This window comes from Alligator sinensis, unplaced genomic scaffold, assembly GCF_000455745.1.
Source record: "Alligator sinensis unplaced genomic scaffold, ASM45574v1 scaffold144_4, whole genome shotgun sequence".
NCBI classification, from domain to species: domain Eukaryota; kingdom Metazoa; phylum Chordata; order Crocodylia; family Alligatoridae; genus Alligator; species Alligator sinensis.
This window is the reverse complement of record NW_005842190.1, coordinates 1,322,626-1,345,265: the sequence shown is the minus strand read 5'-3', so window position 1 is coordinate 1,345,265 and position 22,640 is coordinate 1,322,626. Positions and strand designations below refer to the sequence as shown.

The following is a 22,640-nucleotide window of genomic DNA, read 5'->3' as shown; positions in this document are numbered from 1 at the left end:
AGAGCTGCTGGGTTCGTGTAACTTTGGAACTCAGGGGTTTACATTGCTGTCGCTTGCCCATCAACAAATTTTGGGTTTTTGGTTTCTATTTGTAACTGAAATTAGTGGCAGAGAAAAAGGGAGGTGAGCAGAAGTGTTGGTGTTCACTCTCTGAGTCCAGAGATGCACTGACAAGCTTCTGCTCCACTGACATAGGTGGGTCATCCGGCTTGCAAGAAGCTATGTGATTCAGATCCAGCCTACAGAATTAAATCTGTGCTAAAGGAATTAATGTTTGGTCTGTTGCACCCACTTCTTCCTGACACCTAGGAGGGGCAATATCTAGACCTATACCATTGACAGGCTTAGAGGTTATCATCTCTCATTGCTTCAGAACAAGGAGTAGAATTTTTGACCTTGGCAAGACTTTCTAGGTCTTTTTGAGTCATTTTTAAGATTATTTTTCTTCTAAATTCTTTAGATATGGGCATGATCATTTAATTAATCATTGATGATAGGATTGAGTGCATGCTTAAGAAATTTGTGGCTGACAACAAGTTGGGTGAAGTTGCAGACTCTGGGAGCAAGGTTGGAATCCAGAATGACCAGGATAAACTGAGAAAATGGTTAGCACACAATCAGATGAGATTCAACAAGGACAAGTGCAGAGTTCTGCACTTGGGACACAATAACTGCATGCATGAATACAGACTGGGGAATGGTTAGCTAGGCTGTAATGCTGCAGAGAAGGACCCTGGGGATTACAGTAGACCATAAGCTGAATATGAGCCAACATTGTGCTCTTGTTGCAAAAAACCCCAAACAAACCCAAAAACAATAGCATGCTGGGTTATATGAACAGGAGAGTCGCTTACAAATCAAGGGAAGCAATTCTTCTGCTTTGTTCAGCACTGGTGAGGCCTCACCTGGAGTACAGTTTTGGGCCCCAGGTTGCAGGCAAGATATGGACAGTTTGTAAAGAAACCAATATAGAGGGATAAAAATTATTAGGGACCTGGGAAGCTAGACTTATGAGCACAAGATTAAAGAACTTTGGTTTTATAGTCTGGAGAAGAGAAGATTGAGGGGGGATTTGATAACAGTCTTCAAATACTTGAAGAGCAGTTCATAGAGAGGGTAGAAATGGGCTTTTCTCTGTGGCTATAGAGGACATGACTGGGAGCAGTGGCCTAAAGCTGCAGGGGAGGAAATTTAGGTTGGCAATTGGAAGGAGCTTTCTGACTATTAAGGTAGTCAAGCATTGCAACAGGCCACCCAGAGTAGCTGTGGACTTTCTATCCCTGGAAATTTTCAAGAGCAGGTTGGACAGCCAATTGCCTGGAATGATGTCATCCAGGATGATGTTGCCTTGAGCAGGGGGTTGAACTAGGTGACCTTCTGAGGTCCCTGCCAGGTCTACTTTCTGTGTTCCTATAACTAAGGCCTTGTTTATCCTATGTAGTTTCACCAGCAGACCTGAAACTGAGCCTCTGCACATGCATGGCTGTTCTGTGATGCCTTTCTCTGCCAGCAGCATACCCTCCTCGTTTCTCTGAGAAAAAAAATGGTTTCTGCTGGCTCCTGCAATCTCTTTAATAGCTGTTGCTTTCCAGAATATATTTTGTTCCTTGCTAACAAGGCTGCATAACTCAAGTTGAGCTGAATCTTTGATGTCTTCTCTAATAAGGCTGCCATCTAACATTAGAGTATCTTCTGGCAAAAGTTCTTCTTCCCATGTAAGCAAGGCCTAAGGAACCTTCATTATACGAGTCTGTACCACAGAACTATTTATCAGCTGTATGTAGGAAAAGAGAATGCATGGAGGTCATTGGGTTGAGTCTGCCTTGCCATTGGAACACACAGACCCACAATTATTGTAGGTGCTCACTTTGTTTCACTTTATTAATTTGGCTGTACCTGTATTAGTCATTTGAACAGTAAGAATATAAAAGAAAGAGAGCCCTGCTACCTGTCAAGCACAGTATTAATGTTTTATTGGCAGGAGTTAAAAATGGGAGGCATTAATCATGATTGGAAAAAGCTGTGTGTGAATTTTGCAAGGGCTCCAAATGGATTTCAGGAAGGAATACCAAATGTATACTCACTATTTTTAAAGAAAATATGAAAATGACTCTACTTTTTTAAAAGTTAACCTAGGCATCATAAAAAAGTCACAATCAACAATTTTATATTTAACTATTTATTTCAATCACAGGGAGGGTACATGTCTGCAAAGGTCAAGAAACTAGAGGACCAGTTCTGTGCAGATGCAGTTATTCAGCAGCAAAAGGATGGAACTTCAACTGGTATCTTTAGTGGAGTTGCCATCTATGTCAATGGCTTTACAGGTGGGTTTTTCTTTTCTTAAATGACAGAGCTGATTTACTATTTACATTAATGCCTATGTATATTAAGTGATGTAAGCAGGTTTTTTTTGTAAATGTGAGCCTTATAGCTGAATAAGAATCCATAGTGATATGAGTAAAGTTGCTTTGAGATTTATGCTTGAAGTTCAAGTAAGTTTCTATGCAAAATCATCTTTCCAGCTAGTCACAAGTGATGCATAACCATTTTGATTGAAATGTTATATTCTTGGGTCATAGAATACAAGTGGGGTATTTGCCCCCAGAGATTTTGCAGTTTGCTCTTACAGCTTGAGTTACCAGAATATTCACACTGAGATAATATATTTGGACTTAATTCAGCTAGTTTAATTAACAAGCTCAAAACTAGATCTATTAATCATATTAGGGTTAATTATTTTGTCTACTTAGAATAAAAGATGTATTAAATTGATATCTATCAGCTATCAGATCAGAAAGGTTCCTGCCATGAGAGATTGCTCCCTATCTTCCAGTCAACTGACTTGTGGGATGGCAGAGGATAGCATTCTCCTTGGGGTCTAGGAGGTCTGCATCCTTGAGTATGTCTGTCTCCCATCCTGTGCACTCCTACGGGGTGACCTAGAGGGGTGAATGGAGCCGGGGGGCTTTTCTCCTGTGGTGAGAACCCTCCCAGAGCCCTGGATACCCCTCAGGCTATGTACTCTTCTGGATCACCACAGACAGGAACACAGGGTAGGAGGCAGATGCACCCAAGGCTGGAGCTTGGTGTATTGTGAGGGGAAATACATGATGATGACTGTGGGCAGGTGTTATATTTAGTTCTTTTGCAAGAGAGTTCTCCCTTTCAATGACAAGGATACTAACTTGAATGGCTGTACACATCTCAGGTGTTGAGAATACCCAATCTCCCATAGTCTTCTGTTCTACTTCCCTTCCTCTCCCTCAGAGTTTATAGGCAAGTAATTTCTCTTCCTGCAATTAAAACAGTTTTCAGCCAAGGCCATGCACAGCATTTTGCTTGTCATTTTCTATACGCTAAACAAAAGATGCGTAGAGAATTAACTTTGTGGCATGTTGTGTGTCAGTGCTTTTGAATGAGCAGTCCTGTTTGTGAAATGATCCCTTTATAGATTCAAAAATATTGGGGGGAAAAAAATTTCTAAGTAATCACTTCTATAAATAACCATTTGCCTACACTTCTGTGGTTTTGTTTACATGTTTTGAAAAAATTATTTGGATATCCTAAGTTATTAGATTTCAGAAAATAAAATGGTTCTGCATTTTTTCAGTTGTGATGTTGGATTTCTGAATGTCGGTTGTTAGTGAACTTACTTAACATACAAATGCAGAAATACATTGCATGTAGTTATTTTTGGTTAATCTTACAGATCCTTCAGCTGATGAATTAAGGAGGCTAATGATGTTGCATGGAGGCCAATATCATGTGTACTATTCCAGATCCAAAACAACGCACATCATTGCCACCAATCTTCCAAATGCCAAAATAAAAGAACTGAAAGGGGAAAAAGTGGTTCGGCCAGAATGGATCATCGAAAGGTAAATTTAGACAGACTGTTAACCTGGCACTTGGTGTGTTTCAAAGGAACTTTCTAGAAAAACTACCTTTTGCTGCAGATGCAACAGGTATATAGTTTTACATGCGTTTATGTTGAAGTTACCTTGTGAAATAGCATTATCCCTATTTTACAGACATGTCTATTTCAGTTCTGTAAGGTTACATGTCCAAAAACCACATGAGGTATCTCAGACATAGCAGGAATTTAGGGCTTTGAGTCTCAGGTCTCTTGAGACTATCGTAGTTAAGTAGGATACTATATTTCTGATGAGGGTTTTAAACCTTTCTGCCTTAGTGCTAGCCAGTAACTGTTGGGTGTAAAGAAGAAACTCACCCAGTTGGTAAGTTATTCTGTGATTGTCTGCTACTAGGTTTTTAAAAGCTTCCTTTAAGTATTTGGTGTTGAGCATAGAGGTCAGTGGTAAACTAGTTCAGTAGTTCTCAGTCTTTTTGGATTCGAGACACCTTTCCACAACTCTTGTGAACTGGGTGGCACCCAATTGAAAAAAAACTAATTTGTGTTACAGTGCTTAACTCCCATGTGCAGTGGGGAAAGCAGTGGGGTTGGGGACTCAGGGAAGGACAAACCTGAGCCTGTATTTACCTGCTTATCCCTTACACCTTACTTATCTTCTCACACCTCAGAGCAACCTTCAAAAGATCTGGCACCATCCTTGCTTGAGAATCATTGGTCTGATCCAGTCTGGCACTTCAGGCACTATGCTCACAGTGTCTGCAGACCTGAAATCTATAGGAATGTTGCTGTCCTTTGAGGATTGGAGGAGATCTGTTGTTCAGGAAGGGAAAGGGGCAGTTGTGAAGGCATTCTGCTTGATTGGAGCATACATGTTGACATCCTGCATTCCCTCACAGTTGAGGATGATTGTTTTTCGTGATTGTCTTATCTGTGGGTCCAAAGATGATGAGGCCAATCTGGGATTGACAGACTCTGCTCTAACTTAGGCACATGTTTCCATGCGGGGTGGGTGACCCTGGATTCTTGATTTATTCCATGACATGCTATTTCTGCTGTTCCTGCTTTTCTGTCTCTTGTTGTCATAAGGGTCCAAAGTACTGAAATCCTTGCAGCAGACTCTTCCTCCTTTTGTGAGGGGAAGCAGTCCTGGGCAAGAAATGGTTTCTAAGGTATGGGAAATACTTAGCATTCTCCAGATTCTCACCATGAATCTGAATTACCAGACCTGGAGACTGCTCATTAAGAGCTTGTTGATGGAGGACCTTAGTCTTCTGAATGTTGTGTCGTGTCAGTCACATTTTCTTGTACGATTTGGTAAAAACGTCAACAATTGCCTGAAGGTCTACTGCCAAGTGAGCACAGACTATAGTATCATCAGTATACCAGAGCTCAATGATTGAGGTCAGGGTGATCTTGCTTTTGGCTCTGAGTCAGCTAAGATTAAACAGCTTACCATCCATTTGGTAGCTTAGCTCCACTCCTGCTGGAAGCTTGTTGATGGTCAGATGTAGCATTGCAGTAAGGAGTATTGAGAAGAAGGTTGGAACAATGATGCAGCCTTGCTTAACTCCCATTAACTACCATATCCTCTTGCCTCTCAAGCCTCATAAGGGGGTCTTCATGGGAGTACAGAAATCCAGTCTCCCTTCCCACAAACACTTCCTTATACTTCCCCAGGCAGTGGATCTTCAGGGGGCAAATAAATCTTTTCTTTCCATCTCTGACTCAATCAGATGTGAAGGAAGTTTGCTGTCAAGAGGGATCTCCCAGTTGCTGGGGTGTTGATTCATTTGTTTTCCAGGCCCTGTGTGGGTATTTTTAGACGATGAAGAATGCTTTTATTGCTCCCTTTTGTGTGGAACTTTGTTGCAGGAAATGGGTAGAGTGATGAAGGAAATCTTTACTCCCTTGGATTGACTCTCTGGGATCTGTAAGCAGTAGGGCCATGCTAATGAATGGAAAACCAGTTCCTTCTGCTGTTTTTTAGCCTTTTTGCTGGTTTTCGTGAGTGAGGGGAGCTTGCTCTTCCTTATCCTGCCACGCTATGAAGTTTTTTTTTAACCAACTGCTGTCTGCTCAATTTATCTTGGTCTCACTGGGCTACAAGCCTTGTTTAGTTTGTTGTAACACTGAAAAAACAATTAAACCTTGTTGAGGCTCATAGGTGGAGGGAGTCCTCCCTGCATAGGATCCACAGAATATGAGACACACTCCTTTGGAGATTAAAAAACAAACAAACCATCCTCTGTATTCCCGAGATTCCTCCTTTTGGGTGAAAAGGAGGGGTTGGCAGTGCCTTGGATGGTGGTAGAATGGTTTCCATTTCCACCTTTTCATAGACATTAAGATGAAAGCTCCAACTCTGTGTACATTGTAAAAAACAGTAAAGGCAGCCAGTTGGACTGTACAAGAGGTTCTCCAGTGTGGTCATCTTATGTATTTGGGGTTTTTTTTCACTTCACTGAAACTGTGGACTCAAGACAGGGTGATAGAAGGCAGTTGATTAGCAGCATATTTTGTGTCCATTGGATATTTGGGATGAATCATCAACTTCTTCAGTTTTAGTGTCCTCTCTTCAGGGAGGATATTGAAAAATGTAGAGAAGGTACAGAAAAGAATTGCAAAAAATGACTAGAAGATTGGAGAAAATGACTTTGCCAAGAGTTGTGAAGAGCTGTTTTTTAGTTGTGCAAGTAGTTTTCTAAACAGAAAATACTAGTTACTGACAAGTTCTTTAATCTAGCAGAAACACTAACAAGAACCAATGGCTGAAAGCTGAAGATACTCTAATTCAATTTATAGACAAGATGTCTAACATTTCCCTTTATAAGATCCTATGTGCAGTGTCTTAGCTAGCTTGGGAGAAATCTGTGCAATGCATTTGAAGGTTCCAGTTATGCTGATCAGCCCTGTTGATGTCAGTGTGTTGGAATTTGTTTTGTTTTTGTGTTTTGTTTTTAAACCCTGGGGATCAGAATTGAGCTGAAAACTTAACCATGTTCTTTTAAGAATTCAGAATTAGCAAATATTAAGAGCAAGGTTGCAATGCAATTGTAATTCCTCTCTCTGAGCATATTCATTATGATGTAGTCTAATTCTATGATTAGAAACCATTTTTCTGTAGGATAGGTGCCTTATTCACTGAATGCCAGGGTAGGCATACTGGGTTCTTCTGGATTTCTGCTTTCAGAATCAGTTGGCTTCCAGTAGCCATTTGGATCGAGGGGTCCACAGTCCTGAGCCAGTCCAGACTAATCCGTAGCCAAACTTAATCTCAGCATTCTGAGGACATTTGATCTCTTCATCTCCACCAAAGAAACAACCTATTTCTGAAGGCTAGATACTTGCCAATATGCTACACATTTAAAAAAAAAATCGTCAAGAAGTTCCAATAGTCAGTCTTGTCGTGGAAACACACACAGCATATTTTTGGGTCAGGTCAGCAGAAGCTTTTATTCAAAAGAAACTACAGCTGTAGGGGGGTCTCCAAAGTGACATGGATTTCCCAAGCACTTGGAAGGGGTCCCCCCCAAGAGCAAAATCAGGAGGCTTATATACTTTTTAACAGTTGCTTACAACTCACGTGATCATATAGTGAAATTAGCATGAAAAGCGGCTATAATATTACTTCATTATTTCTTTGCTGTAATCAGGATGGGAACTAATGGGGGAGGCGAGGTTAGTTCACAAACCTCCTTCTTGCACCTGGAAATCAGATTTGTACATACTTTTTTGCCATCTTCAAGGCCGCGGTGAGCGAAGCAGTTGCAGAGGAGTTACAAAGAACAAACACTTTCTCTTATCTGTTCTACTATACAGAGCCAGCAATTCTCCACAAAGCGGTTATGTCATCTTATAACTAAAATAATCAAAGTTTAAGGCAGATATTTTTTTCTGATTCCACAGTCTGGTGTGATGCACCTCATCTCCATGGAGAAACTTGGCTTCTGATTTGTAATTAAGCACAGAGTAAAATATTTGTATAAATAAAATATGATGTACAGTCAAACCAATACATCTTTTGGAGGAGATTGAGTATGTTGGAAAAATATCATTTCTTTGAAGAATCGTATGGCAAATGCTGATGCTAAGAGCATAATTTACTTGAATTTTCAGAAGACTCCTCAACTGTTAAGGAAAATAATCATGGGGTAAAGGAACTGTTTTGTCATGATTAAGCATTATAAAATGGTGAACTTGAACAGATGGTCTTTATATTAAAGAATAGTTAATAGTAGTTTGAAAACAGGTATTGGTACCAGACCAGAACTGTTGCATAGTGTATTAAGATTTGATCCTTTGAAGCAACCAGGCATTCTAGTGGGAATCGAGGATGTAGTTCATTGAAAGATCAGGCTCTTAATTGGAGAAGAAAGTCGATAGCAAGTTGAAGTTTGATAACTTAATTGTTTAGATTAGTAAAATCTTTGGAGATATGAAGCAGTTCAGGGACAATGTCCCTGGGCTACAGGGAATAAAGAAAGGCATCATAGCAGATTAAATTTAAGTTTAAAACATAAAATAATGCACATGAGCAGAATCCATAAAAAATATACCAGTATTTGAATAAAATCTGTTGTTTGGGCACAAAGATGTGGAACTTGGAGAATAGTGCAAATTTATTTTACAAACAATTTTTGTTTGAAGGTTGAATCTTAATTTGGAAGATGTATCATCAGAAGTAGTATAAGATGGAGGTTTAAAGTGTTTTAAATGTGAAGAGATTTTTTTCCCTGGAAATAAAAAGAATCATGGCATCAGAGTTGGTTATAATGTTGAAAATGGATTGAATTTTTTTTAATTCAAGTTTGTTAATAAGAGCAAAGGGAAACTAAAAATTAAAGAGAACTCTCTTTAGGATCTCACTTACTGCTGTTCACTTCTTGCCCCAGAGGGTTTGTTGTTGTAAGTGAATGGAATGTCTTTACTTCTTCTACTGCCCTTCTCTGCTCTACAGTACTAAATGGAAGATTGGCATCATCCCTAAGCTGATATGGTTTTGATGACATTGTGCAAGGTTAATTTAGAAATAATAACATGAAATATGTTTTCTGAAGCATATAACCAAATTCCTTGCTCCCAGTGGCCATTGAGGCCCTGTCTACATTTGGAGTTTAAGAAGTTGTAGCATAGCACAGTTTGAAACTAGCGTGAACTATTGTAGAAATATAGAATGTATTCATAAGGTTTTGACTGATACAACTACTCCAGTGGCTGAAATCTCAGTATAGACAAGTTCTCAATTAAGTTTGAATCTGAAACTGGTAGAATAATTTTTAGACATTATCTATTGTGGGTTATATAGTGATAAGGAGAAAATTATTTTTGGACTAAATGTCCAATTGCTGCATCACTACTTTCCTTACTTGAGAGGTTTACAGTTTTACTTGTGTTATTTTAATTTTCTAGGATAATTTGTAATATTCATAAAGAAATGTCATTTAGATTATATGAATATTTCAATGTTTAATTGAGCTGTTGTCAGAACTTTCCTGTTATAACTGTTGTAATTATAGCATTCCCACAAGAAGCCTTACTAGTTCTCTAAATAAATGCTAACTAGTTAGTTTTAAATAATTGGGTAACATGATCTTCCTCTAATTAAAGGAGGAACATAAAGATGAGCTGTGAAAAGTTTAGTTTAAATGACTTGCTTAGCTTCCTTAATTGCAGTGTGACAGCCAATAGGGGCTTTTGTTCTGTTTTCACCTCCCTCTATAGAGTAGAAGTTTGAGCTGTAGAAGAAACAGATCTTAAAGAAGAAAAAAGTGTGGTGCAGACAAAATGTTATCTTTTGCATTCGAGAGCTTGTTTAACTTTATCCCAACTACATAGTTGGTCCAGTAAAGGCTGTCATCCCAAGAAATCCTTGCCTCACATAATTTCTGGACCATCATATCTCCAACATCACCCTTGCACTACTATAAATGTCCTCTTTAAAAACTTTGAATTTAATTCTGTGCCCCAAACTATAAATAAATATTCTTTCTTTTGCTATAAAACAGACTTGGCAGCTAAAACAACACCAACACCTACTTTAGAGTTTGGTATGGTATCTGTATGCGTTTAGGATAAAGGGTTGTGGTTGAGCAGGGACACATCACCAGCAATAACATAAATGGGGGAAGGAAAGATGGAAATTTTATTGCTGTATCTTTTCAGGATGATATACTACAGGACTTGAGTTGCCTGAGGAAAACTGCTGATTGTCAAATGCTGGAAAGTATAGTTTTAGCTGCAGGGTGGGTGGAGACAAGGAACAGCAGACATCATACTGAATGGGTTGGAGCAAATCTGCATAAGAATGTTTGGATATTTTTTTTCTCTTTTTTAGTCTCTCCACTGGTTTCCCCATAGTAAGGGGTAATTGGGTCCTTAGGATTGGAGAAGTTGAGGATATTCTTCAAGGTGAACCAAATCCTAATGAAACTCTCTTTTTTTCTTAGTTTTTACCTGATTTTTGTCTGGAAGGCATCTGTAAGGTGTTTAGAGTTAAATGGATCTATCATCATAATATTAAATTTGTAGAATTTGTGGAGGATCTTGAAAACTGTTATCAAATTTCTGCTATTTCATGCAGAGTTTGCACTGGAGAAACCTAACAGGTTTTACACAGCTAACTATCATGTGTGAGCATCTCTCATTAAGGTAGTTATATAGCTCCAGTCATCAGGATTTAAAATAATATCCTACCCTATCCAGACATAATTGGGGGTTTTATAACTGGATATGAGTCTGAAAGGGGTTTTTTTATTAGTTTAATTTTTTGAGCTGTGTTCAAGATTTGAGTTGTATGTTATCAGCATATTTATACCTATTCATTTTGAGATGCTTATTTAAATCCAGTTAATATAAACAAACCATTTTTAATTGAACTGAAATTTTAATAATCTGTAATGTTGTGACTATGCAGTGTTTAAGGTCCAACGTTTTTAACTGAATTTGTGTCCATCACATCTATAAGTTACAATTTATTGACTAACTCCTCCTGGTGCCTATTTTCGTTAATGAATTAGAAGTTATATATGCATATAAAAACTGTTTGTGTGTTGCAGTTAAAGCAGTTAAGCAGATTTTTATTGCAACTTTTTTGCTTTCTTTCTATATTGCAGCTGTGAAAAGTGTTTAATCGTGGTTCAGGTACACTTAAGCATTCACATTCTGTATGCATACTTTCAAGACTTCTTTTTATAATAATTGTTGACAATTCAGAAAGTATGAAGCATATTTATCAATTTATTATTGTCCTCAGTTTATTTTTTCTTTTATCAAACTGCTTCTATTAAAAAAAAATAAAATAACATTTCCTCATTCAGGTGCAATACATTGATTCTTTGGAGGTTCAGATTTCACTGTCCAAATATTTCAGTTGTGCTAAAACGAAGGAGAGTTAGAAGCATGTGTAGCAAGACAGCCAGCTGTAATTACAGGATTATCAGCAGCCTATTATAAATGAAACACTGTTCATCTCAGAAGTGGCTTTTCTGAAGACTTTGAATAGTAAAGTGTTTGTTTGGTTGTTTGTTTGTTTTTTTGCTGTTTAGCATAAAAGCTGGACATCTCCTCTCCCATGTTCCATATCAGCTTTATACCAAGCAGTCCAGTGTTCAGAAAGGTCTCAACTTTAATACCATATGCAAACCTGAAGATGCCATGCCAGGTCCTAGCAATATAGCTAAAGAGCTCAACAACAGGGTGTAAGTATTTCCTATCTGGTAATGCACACTATTCACTTACGTTATTATGTGTACAACATTTCTGTTTATCCCAAAGCACTTAACCAGGGAGGGTAAGTGTTCACATTTTACAGGTAGGAAGATCTGAGGTATATGCGAAACAGTTTGTCTAAGATCAGAGTTGGTTATTGAGGCCATGTCTCTCTGGATAGCCCATCAAGTGGCTTAGCTCCTGAGCCCTGCTTTTAACTGTGCCAGAGGACACAGTAGGTGTAACATGTACTATATTGAAGCAATTGGGTATGTAACTTGCTTTAAGAGAATCTGATCATGGATACTGAAATTGGGTTGTTTTTTTTTAAGTAGCAAAATATTGACAGAGATTTGTTGTGGTAGTTGTAAAAATGAACAAACACTTGCTCCAGTTTTAAAAATTAAGATTAAAATGTCGCAATGCATAATCAGCATATGGATGTTGGGGTAGGGCTATGAAATTACCAAGTTTCAAGAAAGGATGCAAGTTAATAATAATTAAAAGGTAATAAGCCCTAATGCTGGAAGACTCCATCTATGATTGATAGGAGAGTTTGGAAACAACTTCATCCTCTGGGTATGCTCTTCCATGTAGGGGTAGGGGGAGAGGGTACCTATTGCATCCTTCTCGGAAGCATCTGGAATTGGCTGCTGTCAGAGATATTACTAGGAAGAGCTCAGCTACTGGTCTGGTTTGAAAGGATCATCTCTGTGTTCCCAGATGATTTGTTTTAAAGACTAATCCTTCATAGTTTCCCTCGAGGGAGTGTCTACACATAGTAGGTTTGTGTTTGTAGCCGGTAGAAAAAACAAATATTCCTACAGAATGCATGTGCTAACCATTTCTTTTATTCTTATGTTCAACTGCAGGGGATTATTTTAACTCCACCTTGGATCAGTATATTGTATTGGTGGTAATGGGGGTGAGAAGAATAATGAGACTTTCATAAATAAGTCTTTCTAATATAACCAGTATCCATTTAAAAACTTACTCTATATGATGACTTCAAATTGGTACCAGTGGGAGAGAGCTTTATAATCTCATAGCTGTTCCAAAATATTGTTGTTCTGGTTTATATAGTTTATAATTACAGTAATCTTAGATGAACTGTTATCAAAGTTAATTGGTGTGTTGGTTTTATTTAGACGCTACCTAGGTAATTATAACCAACCATTTTTTGTGCATTTGTTTAAATTGCTTTCTTTGGGAGTAGGTAGATTTTCCTGTAAGCTGAGAATCCACTTAGCTCTTAATGTCTAATGTTAATGCCATTTGTGTTGTTGATATGGATCTAGTGTAAACTACTTGAGGTACAAGTTTTGTTTTCACAACATCCAGGTAAAAGCAAATTGTTAATGTGCTTGTGTTACAATACTCATTCTTTTAAACATCACTATGGTGTAGATTCTGTTGTTCATCTACACCAGTGAAAATAAATTAATGGATATATTTGATGTAACCACCCGAAACATGTTTCCTTGCAGTTTAAATTCAACGTGCCATACTTAGACCTGTTGCAAAAAGTAGAAATAATTTTTTGATAAAAGTTTTGAAAGATTTCTGTTTTTCAGGGTGAAAACTTAACTTAATTAAAAATGGAACTGGAGTTTTTTTCTTCCAGTAGTTCTGACACTTAGTAATAAGATCAAGGAATTGTTATATTAAAAAAGTCAGAATTATTTTAATGCCTGTGCTATTGCGGGTCAGGTTGGGGATCTTATTGGAAATCTAGGGAAGTTCTCTTTATAATAAGAGTTTGAAAAAGGTCATTTTTGATTAAATTCCCACCCACATTTATTTTGTAACAAATCTGTCGAAAGTTGAGTAGAGATAATAGAGATCGGTAGAGCATTCTGAAATCATAGTTCAAACTACTAGATGATGTTATCTTCATCTGCTAAAACAAAGATGACCAATTTGTGGCATGGGCAGTGTGTGTGGGCATGTAGCAGATCAGGTGGGGGACAGGCAGCACCACTGCAAATAGGGCAGGAAGCAGAACACAGAGCAGCAGATCAGGCAGGGGAAAGCGACTGGGACACTCAGGCAGAATATGGGGCTAATTTGTAGTTTGCCTGTGAAAAGGTTGACTTCTGCTATCCTAAAAGAACTAGCAGAAATTTGCATCTGACTATTAAAAATGCTTAAGTTCTGTTTTCTGTATAGATTGATATTTATAATGACTTGCTAATGACTTCATATCTTTGTTTAGGTAAAATTATTAAATACTATTTTCTTGCTTATTTTAGAAACCATTTAATAAAAAAGTGTGAGACTGAAAATGACATCAAAGGCAATGGAATTGATAGCTGGAATGAAGAGGAGGAGGAAGACAGTAAAGATTTGGGAATTGTAGAATTGGAACAGGTCTTTCCTGTGAGGACACACAATGGAGTTCAGCATTACAGAGACAGCACTGCCATTTTTAACGGACACACCCTCAATTCTACCAGTGCCTTAAAGACACAGGATTGCTTGGTGCCCTCTGGCAACAGTGTTGTAAGCAGGTTCTCTCCAGGCCCCCTGCAGGAGGAGGGGAAGACTGAAAAAGGCATCATTGACTTTAGAGACTGCACTATGCAGCAGTTGCAGCAAAGCAACAAAAACACAGATCTTTTATGGAATCCACATAGGACTATGAGTAATTCATTCTCATCTTCATCTTTGCACAGTAATACTAAACTAAATGGTGCTCACCACTCCACTGTTCAGGGGCCTTCAAGCACAAAAAGCACTTCTTCAGTACCTACTCCTAGCAAGGCAGCTTCATCACCAGTGTCCAAACCTTCAGACTGCAATTTTATTTCTGACTTTTACTCTCGTTCAAGACTGCATCACATATCCACATGGAAGAGTGAATTGACAGAGTTTGTCAACAACCTGCAGAGAAAAAACAATGGTGTCTTTCCAGGAAGTGAAAAGTTAAAAAAATTGAAAACAGGCAGGTCTGCACTTAAAACTGATACAGGTAGATACTTGTTTAAGATGGCTTATTTAAATGGGTTCCCTTGTTTTCACATTAAGCATCTGATCAAGCTTAAACACAATAGCTTTCATTGTTAAGAAGGCTCCCAAGCAATATGGGATAGCAACATGGTTATGAAGAGTCAAATACTTGTTTTTTTGCAGCTTTTATTATTAAAATTAAATGCCCCTTAATATGACACTCATTTCAACACAGAGATTTATTTCTGCAGAATTTTAATTTTTTTAGATACTGCCAAGCAATTTTGAGATTTTGAGGGGAAAATGATTTTGAGTTGTATACATGCAAGGGTTTTTTTGAGATTTTAAAGGGCCAAATACAAAATGTCTTACTGATCTGTATAGTTCCAAGTGAAAATTTTCCAAGATGAGTAGTATATGAAAATGTACTATGGTCCAAATGAGTCTGTTAGCTAGAATACTTCTGGATCTCTTAGCATTAGAAGGAGTCTTGTACAACAATTCTCCATGTCTTGGCACTAAACGGTAATTGTCTCTGGAAGTATTGCACTGCCAAACTGAAAATACTTGTGTAAATATTTGTGTAATGAGTGGGATTTTAATATTTAAGTACAGTAGTGAATTATATATTTTATAACCTTGACAATATCCCCTGCGACAGGGCTCTCCAACTTTGATGTGGCTGGGGGTTGCACTTTGCGCATTCTGTACACTGTGGGGACAGCGCTCTTGGCCTCCACTCTTCACCCTTGCTCCTTGCACATGTGCTGTGTCACTAGTGCGCAGATGCCCCAGTTTTTCCCTGCTGCACAGCTGCTGGAGAAGCTACTTCTGGGTCCTTCAGGCTGCCAATTGGACAGCCCTGTCCTAGAAGCTTAAGCACTGTTCTACCTGTTTGGCTTTTTGCGAGTCTGCTTTCTACTCTTAGAGAGTCTTGCTTCTTTAAGTTGTCAGTGTCCTCTTATATATCCCTTTTTTGTACAATTAAGGTAAACATAATTTTCTTTAAAAAGACTACAGGTAATGAATGATCGACTGTCTTGAAACAGGGCATTAAAAATGAAACATTTTAGTCATTTATGTGACGTACTTTTTCGCTATGGTATTCTAGGCATTGTACGCACATGTGATTTGCCCCAGTTACAGTTGTGACCAGCAAATAATAATGGTTCAACCTTCTGGTAACATTTATTAAAAATCACAACTTGATCTAGTGCAGCTTATCTTTGCTTCAAGTATAGGTAAACTGCATCTTGTAAACTACATTTTAAGCTGTTTTGCTTGTCTGTGCTAGATGCTTCATACAGTATAGCGATGTCAGTGACCATAAAATGCTAACTAACTGACCAGAGGTTTTCAAATCACTCAACATGTGTGGTGTGAACTGAGGAAAAAAATTGAAAGTGATGTTAAGAAAAATTGTATTTTCTGATTTGTGCACAAAACCTAGAGAGTATTCCAACATAGTTTGAATTGTAACATAGTGGATATTAAGACCTACTGTATTTACTTGAGTATAAGATGAGGGTTTTTCCCCCAATCAACATGGGGGGGTGGGGGGAAGGAGGCAGGTGAAGTCGCTTGTCTAGCATTCACATGCAAGGAAACCTCACAAAAAATATCATGTAACTGCTGCCAAAAGCAGTATGCACTCAGTAACGGAAACCAACTACCAAGTTGATTTAAATGCAGCCAACACTGAACATGTCTATAAAACACATAGACCACATGGGGCAAACACTAATAGCAACCTATCACAAGAATAGGTCAGTGTAACCCATCTGAATAAGGTTTATGGTAGTGGTCATTGCACGCAGTCCACCTCAGTGCCAACTCCTTTTCAAGTCATGGTGAGCCACTACATTGAATACATTTTTACTTCCCCTTCATGCCCACAACTGAGCTGTGCCTTTCTTTCCCATTTCTAATGAGTCCTGATTTTTAACTGGCCTTAAATGCCTGGTAGATATCATTGAATGGGGCCCCAAACAGCTTACCCAGAATCTGTCACCCCCTCTCAGCCTGTCGCATATGAGTAGTTGTGGCCCTGTATTCCATGAAGTGGAGCCAGACCAGGTTGCCCTGCACCATATCTGTATATACATTTTTGGAGGATCTCAGGACTCATGACAAGAACACCTGGTTCCAGTCATGAGCAGGGGGGCTAATTAGCACATTGTTTTGTGTTTTTATTGTTGTTGGAGGGGAGGGAGTACACACATCTAAAGTACCCCCACATACTGAACAGTGTTGATATATGAGGTCACCATGGCTTGAAAGGCTTTTGACTGGTGGGGCCTAGCCCAGTGAACTATATGAATAATCATGAGCCTTTTGGGTTTGGACTAATGACACCTAAGGTGTAAGGAGAAGTGAGCACGCTAGAAGAGAAGGACAGGCTACAACTAGATCTGGACAGGTTACAGAGGTGGACGGATGAGAATAGGATGGGTTTCAATATGGACAAGTGCAAGGTGTTGCACCTGGGGAGGAAGAACCAGCAGCATACCTACAGGCTGGAGAAATCCCTTCTCATCAGCAGAGGCAGAGAAGGATTTTGGAATCACTATTGATTCCAAGATGAACATGGGCTGCCAATGTGGGGACACAGTCAGGAAGACTAACTGCATTTTGTCATCCATCCATAGATGCATCACGAGCAGGTCCAAGGAGGTGATCCTCCCCCTCTATGTGACATTGGTCAGGCCGCAGTTGGAGTACTGCCTCTGGTTCTGGGCACTGCACTTCAGGAGGGATGTGGACAGCATCGAAAGGGTCCAGAGGAGGGCCACTTGCATGATTAGGCCACAGGGCAAGCCCTACGAGGAGAGGCTACGGGACCTGAACCTGTTCAGCCTTCACAAAAGAAGGCTGAGAGGGGATCTGGTGGCCGCCTATAAACTTGCCAAGGGGGACCAGCAGGCAGTGGGAGAGTCCTTGTTACCCCCAGCACAACCGGGGGTAACAAGGAACAATGGCATAAGTTGACTGAGAGTAGATTCAGGCTAGATATCAGGAGACACTACTTCACAGTCAGGGCGGCTAGGAGCTGGAACTGACTTCCAAGGGAATTGGTGCTCGCCCCTACCCTGGGGGTCTTCAAAAGGAGGCTTTGACCCCAGCATCCTTTCCTGCCCATGGCAGGAGGTCGGACTAGATGATCTGCTTAGGTCCCTTCTGACCCTACCAACTATGAAACTATAATGTTATGCATAGTTTGTACTATATACAAGTACGTACAGAAGCGCTACTTAAAAGTGTGTTTATGTAGTACCCAAGCTAAAACTTGCAGCAGTTTCAAAAGAGGTAAACTGCAGCAGTTCTGGATGAATTAAGTCTATGGGTAACTGTAGTAATTTCTCAAATGCAAGTTATTATAGTTATGTTTATTTCTAGGTCAGTGTTTTCAAATTTGCTTCTCACTTCCATATGCTTAGGGAGAGCAGGGTCTGACAGTAATGAGGGCAGGAAAGGACTGCAGGGTAAAGAAGCTGGGGGTGGGGGAGTGGGGCAGAGGGCAGGGGTGCTACCTGACCTACTCCCAACTTGTTTTCCCTGCTGTAGCAGTGGGAGGGGGACAAATTCAAGGCAGACCTTCAATAATTAGTTTCTATAACTGGAAACTTATAACACATTTATAAATCATAGAGGTCGTCTTACATTTGAGTATGTTAGTTATTAATTTATGTTGTTATGTACTAAAAACACTTGTCATACAAAGGTAATAAATATTAATTTGGGAAACAAAATGGACAAAATGAGGTGTAATACCTCACTTTAGTAGATGTGTCACTTTGTCTTTAAACTTACCAGGCTGTTGTTTCCGGTGCTTCTGTATTGCATTTGATATTCTATAATGTATTGCACTTCTTCACTCCGCCCTTTAAACAATTCTAATAATGATCTTTTGGCAGAGGTAGTAACAGGAACCTCTTTTCATTGCTTCTTTGTTTTGGAGTTGGAAACATCTTACTATCAGTCTTTGACTCATATGAATGCTGTAAAATATGTAAATTTTAGGGATCAAGTTTTCTATTAATATGTCTTCATACTAGGTAATGTGTCTGTCTTGAATTCAGCCAAGCCACAGAGCTGTATAATGCACGTGGATATGGATTGCTTCTTTGTATCCGTGGGTATCCGAAATAGGCCAGATCTCAAAGGTCAGTATTCTTTTTTTTTTCTTTTTTTTTTTAATGTCACCAGTCACATGTTCAAGACATGAAAATATGCTAGCTAACAAGTAACATTTTGTAAGTGTCTGCTTCTAGTAACTTAGCCTGTTAGGAGCATTACTCTCATATTGCCGGTTCTTATTTCTCAGTGTCCTGCAGTCAAGGGGTAGAGTTTTCCTTGCTATCTCATTTCCAGTGTTCAAGTCCAGTACAAGAATATAGAAGCAAATGGTCTCTCTCCAGTCTCAGCAGCCTGGTAAAGTGAGAAGTTGAAGACTGGGTGTTCTCACTCACTCCAAAACAGCCAAGAGAGGTCTTGGCTTTATCTGAGCACAGCTTAGAAGCGTTGGTAGTGACTTGCCTTTTATTATTATGCATCAGCAACCTTAATTCTGGTACAGTAGACAGTTATCATCAGTATCTTATATAAACATTTGCTGGAAAACGCAAGCATTTTGGGAATTGTTTAATCTTTGTGCAGGTGAGGAGTGATTTAATTGGTTGCAGACACCACAGCTTGTATAGCTTGTGCTGAGTCACTCTGGAAAAACAGTGTGGTTATATTACTCTTGGGACTGTCACAGAGTGTACAGTCTATTTTTGGCTGCAGCAGAAGTTACATTTCTTTTATCCATTTGTAAAGTGGGGGCAATGTCTCCTAAAAGCAAGGCCTCATATCATTGCCTTTCACTGTAAAGACTGTCAGCTTTCTAGTCCAGTGCATCTTCCTTTCAGTCAACTATATTGTGATACTGTGCTCATGTACTGTGTGAGCTCTTGATCTGTGCTTACAACATAGGATATGTTGTGAGATTGGGGAATGTGCTCTGTGCGTGTGGCATGTAGAGAGCTCTGTACTTGTGATGACATGTTAAAGGGTCAGTGAAGCTACTTGGTATGCTTGGTATAGATATTCAGCAAGTTCTGCAGTGCAGGTGGTGAGTTTTGAGGCTTTCAACTCTTTAAGCCTATATTTTCTTAAGGATAGATTAGTACGTCACAGACACTTAAGCCAGGTACAGACATTACACTTTAACAGTATACGTAATGAGAAGCTCAGCACAGAAAACCAGTCTATACCCCTAATGGAACAGACATTCAGTATACACAAACTGGTTTAAAAATGGCAGAACCTGGTCTAAGATTTGCCCCCCGCCCAAAGGGCAAGCGTGTGTTCTGTTTGCTACGAATCTAAACTATGCTGCTTGCAGAAAACTACGTAACTTTGACCAATTTCACCTTGGGCTTTTTGAATGTCTGTGGCTAGCCCTATGCAACATTTCTAATCTGTGTTCCAAAGCATGGAGAGTCTTCTAAAGAAACTGGATTTTTAACATTTTCAAAACTGCCTGTTCTCTGTGTGTGTTAATGGAAGTGGCTGAACTGTTTATTCTGAAGCATTTTAAAAATCAGTCTAACAGCAAGCATGGAAAGTTTCAGAGATGATTACAATGATCAGAGGATTAGTCTAGTCTCACCATTCACTTGTACTGTTGCAGCATCAAATCCTAAATTGCATCAAATTAATAAAATTAATGAAACACTGCCTGTGTATGTTTCTTATTGGCTTACACTTGTTTAGTGTACTTAAATAATAGACATGCTCAGCTTCCATGAAATATATGAGGAGCAATGATTTAAATTGGTGGAATATCAGAATTTTAGTTAAGTTGTCGAACTTGTATGTATTTAAGCCACTGTAGCTGATTTTTCTTTTAACAGTTTCCTCAGTGTTTTGTTTTTCCTTTTTTATTACAGTTATGTAACAAATTAAATTAAAATGTTACTCTTGCACGTCACTTTCTTGGCTGCTGCTTCGTTAGTGGTGCAAGATTGCATAAACCTAAAAGTAATGTAAAATATTAAACGCTGAATCTTTAGCACTGTTTGCCTTGGTGTTTTCTAATTTAATAAAATTTAACATGTGTTGATTTCTCAATTAATTTAAACACTTTTCCACAGGAAAACCAGTGGCTGTTACAAGTAACAGAGGTGCAGGAAGGGCATCACTGCGTCCTGGTGCAAACCCACAGCTGGAATGGCAATATTACCAGAACAAGATACTGAATGGCAAAACAGGTACAAATAACAAATGATTTCTTAAAACTGATTTCTTAAAACTGCAGTACTACCACAAAAAAGGTAGTTGATATTCCTCCCTGGTGAAAGGCCATTTTTTGACAGGACAATGGTTTCTGTCAATTAGTGTAATATATATAGAGTAATTGCTCCTACAATAGTTAGCGATCGTTCTGTTACTTTTTGTTGTGGATGAAGGGTGTATTTTTTAAATAATGTTGTCTACCTCTTTATTGGGGATGAAATTATAAAGTGTATTGCTACAATGAATGTTTATTTCCTGTTTGAAAAATAAAATAAAGACCTTTTGTGCTATCGTGCACCTGAGTAACTATATATTACCCAAGAACCAGCACAAAATATGACAAGTAAATGTTGCTAAAATTCCTCATGTCTAAAAGAAGTATAGAAACAGTAGTAGGCTACCAATGCGAAATTCATTAGTTTAAAAAAATTAATTGAACAATATATCTATGTAGGTAACATGAGTTACCTTACAATTTTGATTGCTGGAAATTTCCTGAGGACTTCAGTGAGTTCTGTCCCCTCAGTATTGAGATTTGTCTGCTCAAAAGCAGGGCATCTGTTATTGCTTATAGAGAATTTCTTATGTTCCTACAGTACAGCAGAAAGATTTTATGTTCTGAAGTAGAGGTATATTTGAGTAAACAAAAGGAATGACTATAAGACAGTCATTAAAATTGTGTTACACTGCCTGAAAAGCGTTTAGTGTGAAAAAGTAACTTGCTTGATATGAATGGCAACTTATTTCATATTTATAAACTTATAACAGGAAGAAAAAGTAGTTCTGTTTTTAGAGTTTATACCACAGTAATTTTCTTGAGTATGAGGTAGAGTAGTTCTTCCACAGGTGCATTGTTACTGGAGTGTTAACAGTAAGAACCTAATAAACTATGTAGAGTTTATAAAACAGAGCTCTACAGTAATAGATGCCTCTGTCCTTTTACTGTAGTTTAGCAGTCTGGGGGAAGAATGTAAAAGTTATGGAATCCATTGTCTTTCCTGCCTTTTTGGGAATCTTTCAGTCCTTTCAGGACATTCAGAACTTAAGTTCTACTTGATTCATAATGCTGTGTCAAAGACTAATTTATAATGGCAGATACTGTTTATGTGGAATTCAGTTTTTTTGTACTATAGTTTGTGAACACTATTTAATACAGCAGTTTCAAATAGTCACTAACATTTTTTAGGTTGATACGACATTACATTTTAGAGATGTTTTGGAAAGTCAGCTGGTTAGATAAAATCCAGGTAGTGTTGCTGAGAAGAACATATTCTATGAGAGACCCATTGTATTCTCAGAATACTGAAAATAACAAGAGAGATTGTTGAATTTGTGCATTAGCTTCACTGTGTTACAAACTCAGTGCTCCCTATTGTGGCAGATTTTTCTGAAAGTCCACATGCTCAGTCCTTTAACTTTGCATCCATCCTTACTGGCTGGTCCATAGGCAGGCAGCTCTTTCTTTCTTGATACGCAGTCTGAATGTACAACCTATAGTTTTGGCAAAAGGATTTATTTCCCTAATTCTCTCTTGAGCATCTCTCTCTCTCTAGTTAAAGGTTCGTTACATTTTTAAGTCTCTTATTAATTTTGGCTTGATGTATGACACTTATCAACAAATATCAAGAGAGACAACTATTTTCTGCTTGGCTTCTCATAAAAACATAGGTTGTCATCTTTTTCAGGTAGAAAAAGACATGGTTGGCCATGACTTTATACTATTAAATGAAAAGGTGGTATTGAAATTTGTTTAGGCAATTCTAACATTGCAAAATCTTAAAAAGCATACATGGAGCAGTTCACAGCATAAGCTGTGTTATGGGCCACA

The 22,640-nt window shown here is 38.5% G+C and overlaps 1 protein-coding gene across 10 annotated transcripts in view; it reads left to right on the top strand.

The window, feature by feature from the left end:
• REV1 (REV1, DNA directed polymerase) overlaps positions 1-22,640 on the top strand; it is a 75,423-nt gene that overhangs the window by 14,016 nt on the left and 38,767 nt on the right. For 8 of the 10 annotated variants that reach the window (XM_025207226.1, XM_025207231.1, XM_025207228.1 and 5 more), the window contains 6 exons: positions 2,195-2,327; positions 3,713-3,881; positions 11,422-11,574; positions 13,837-14,555; positions 18,589-18,696; positions 20,671-20,787. In XM_025207226.1, the coding sequence (XP_025063011.1) occupies positions 2,195-2,327; positions 3,713-3,881; positions 11,422-11,574; positions 13,837-14,555; positions 18,589-18,696; positions 20,671-20,787 (1,399 nt within the window). The remainder of the gene's footprint in view (positions 1-2,194; positions 2,328-3,712; positions 3,882-11,421; positions 11,575-13,836; positions 14,556-18,588; positions 18,697-20,670; positions 20,788-22,640) is intronic. The other 2 variants (XM_025207229.1, XM_014521170.2) reach the window with 2 other exon arrangements.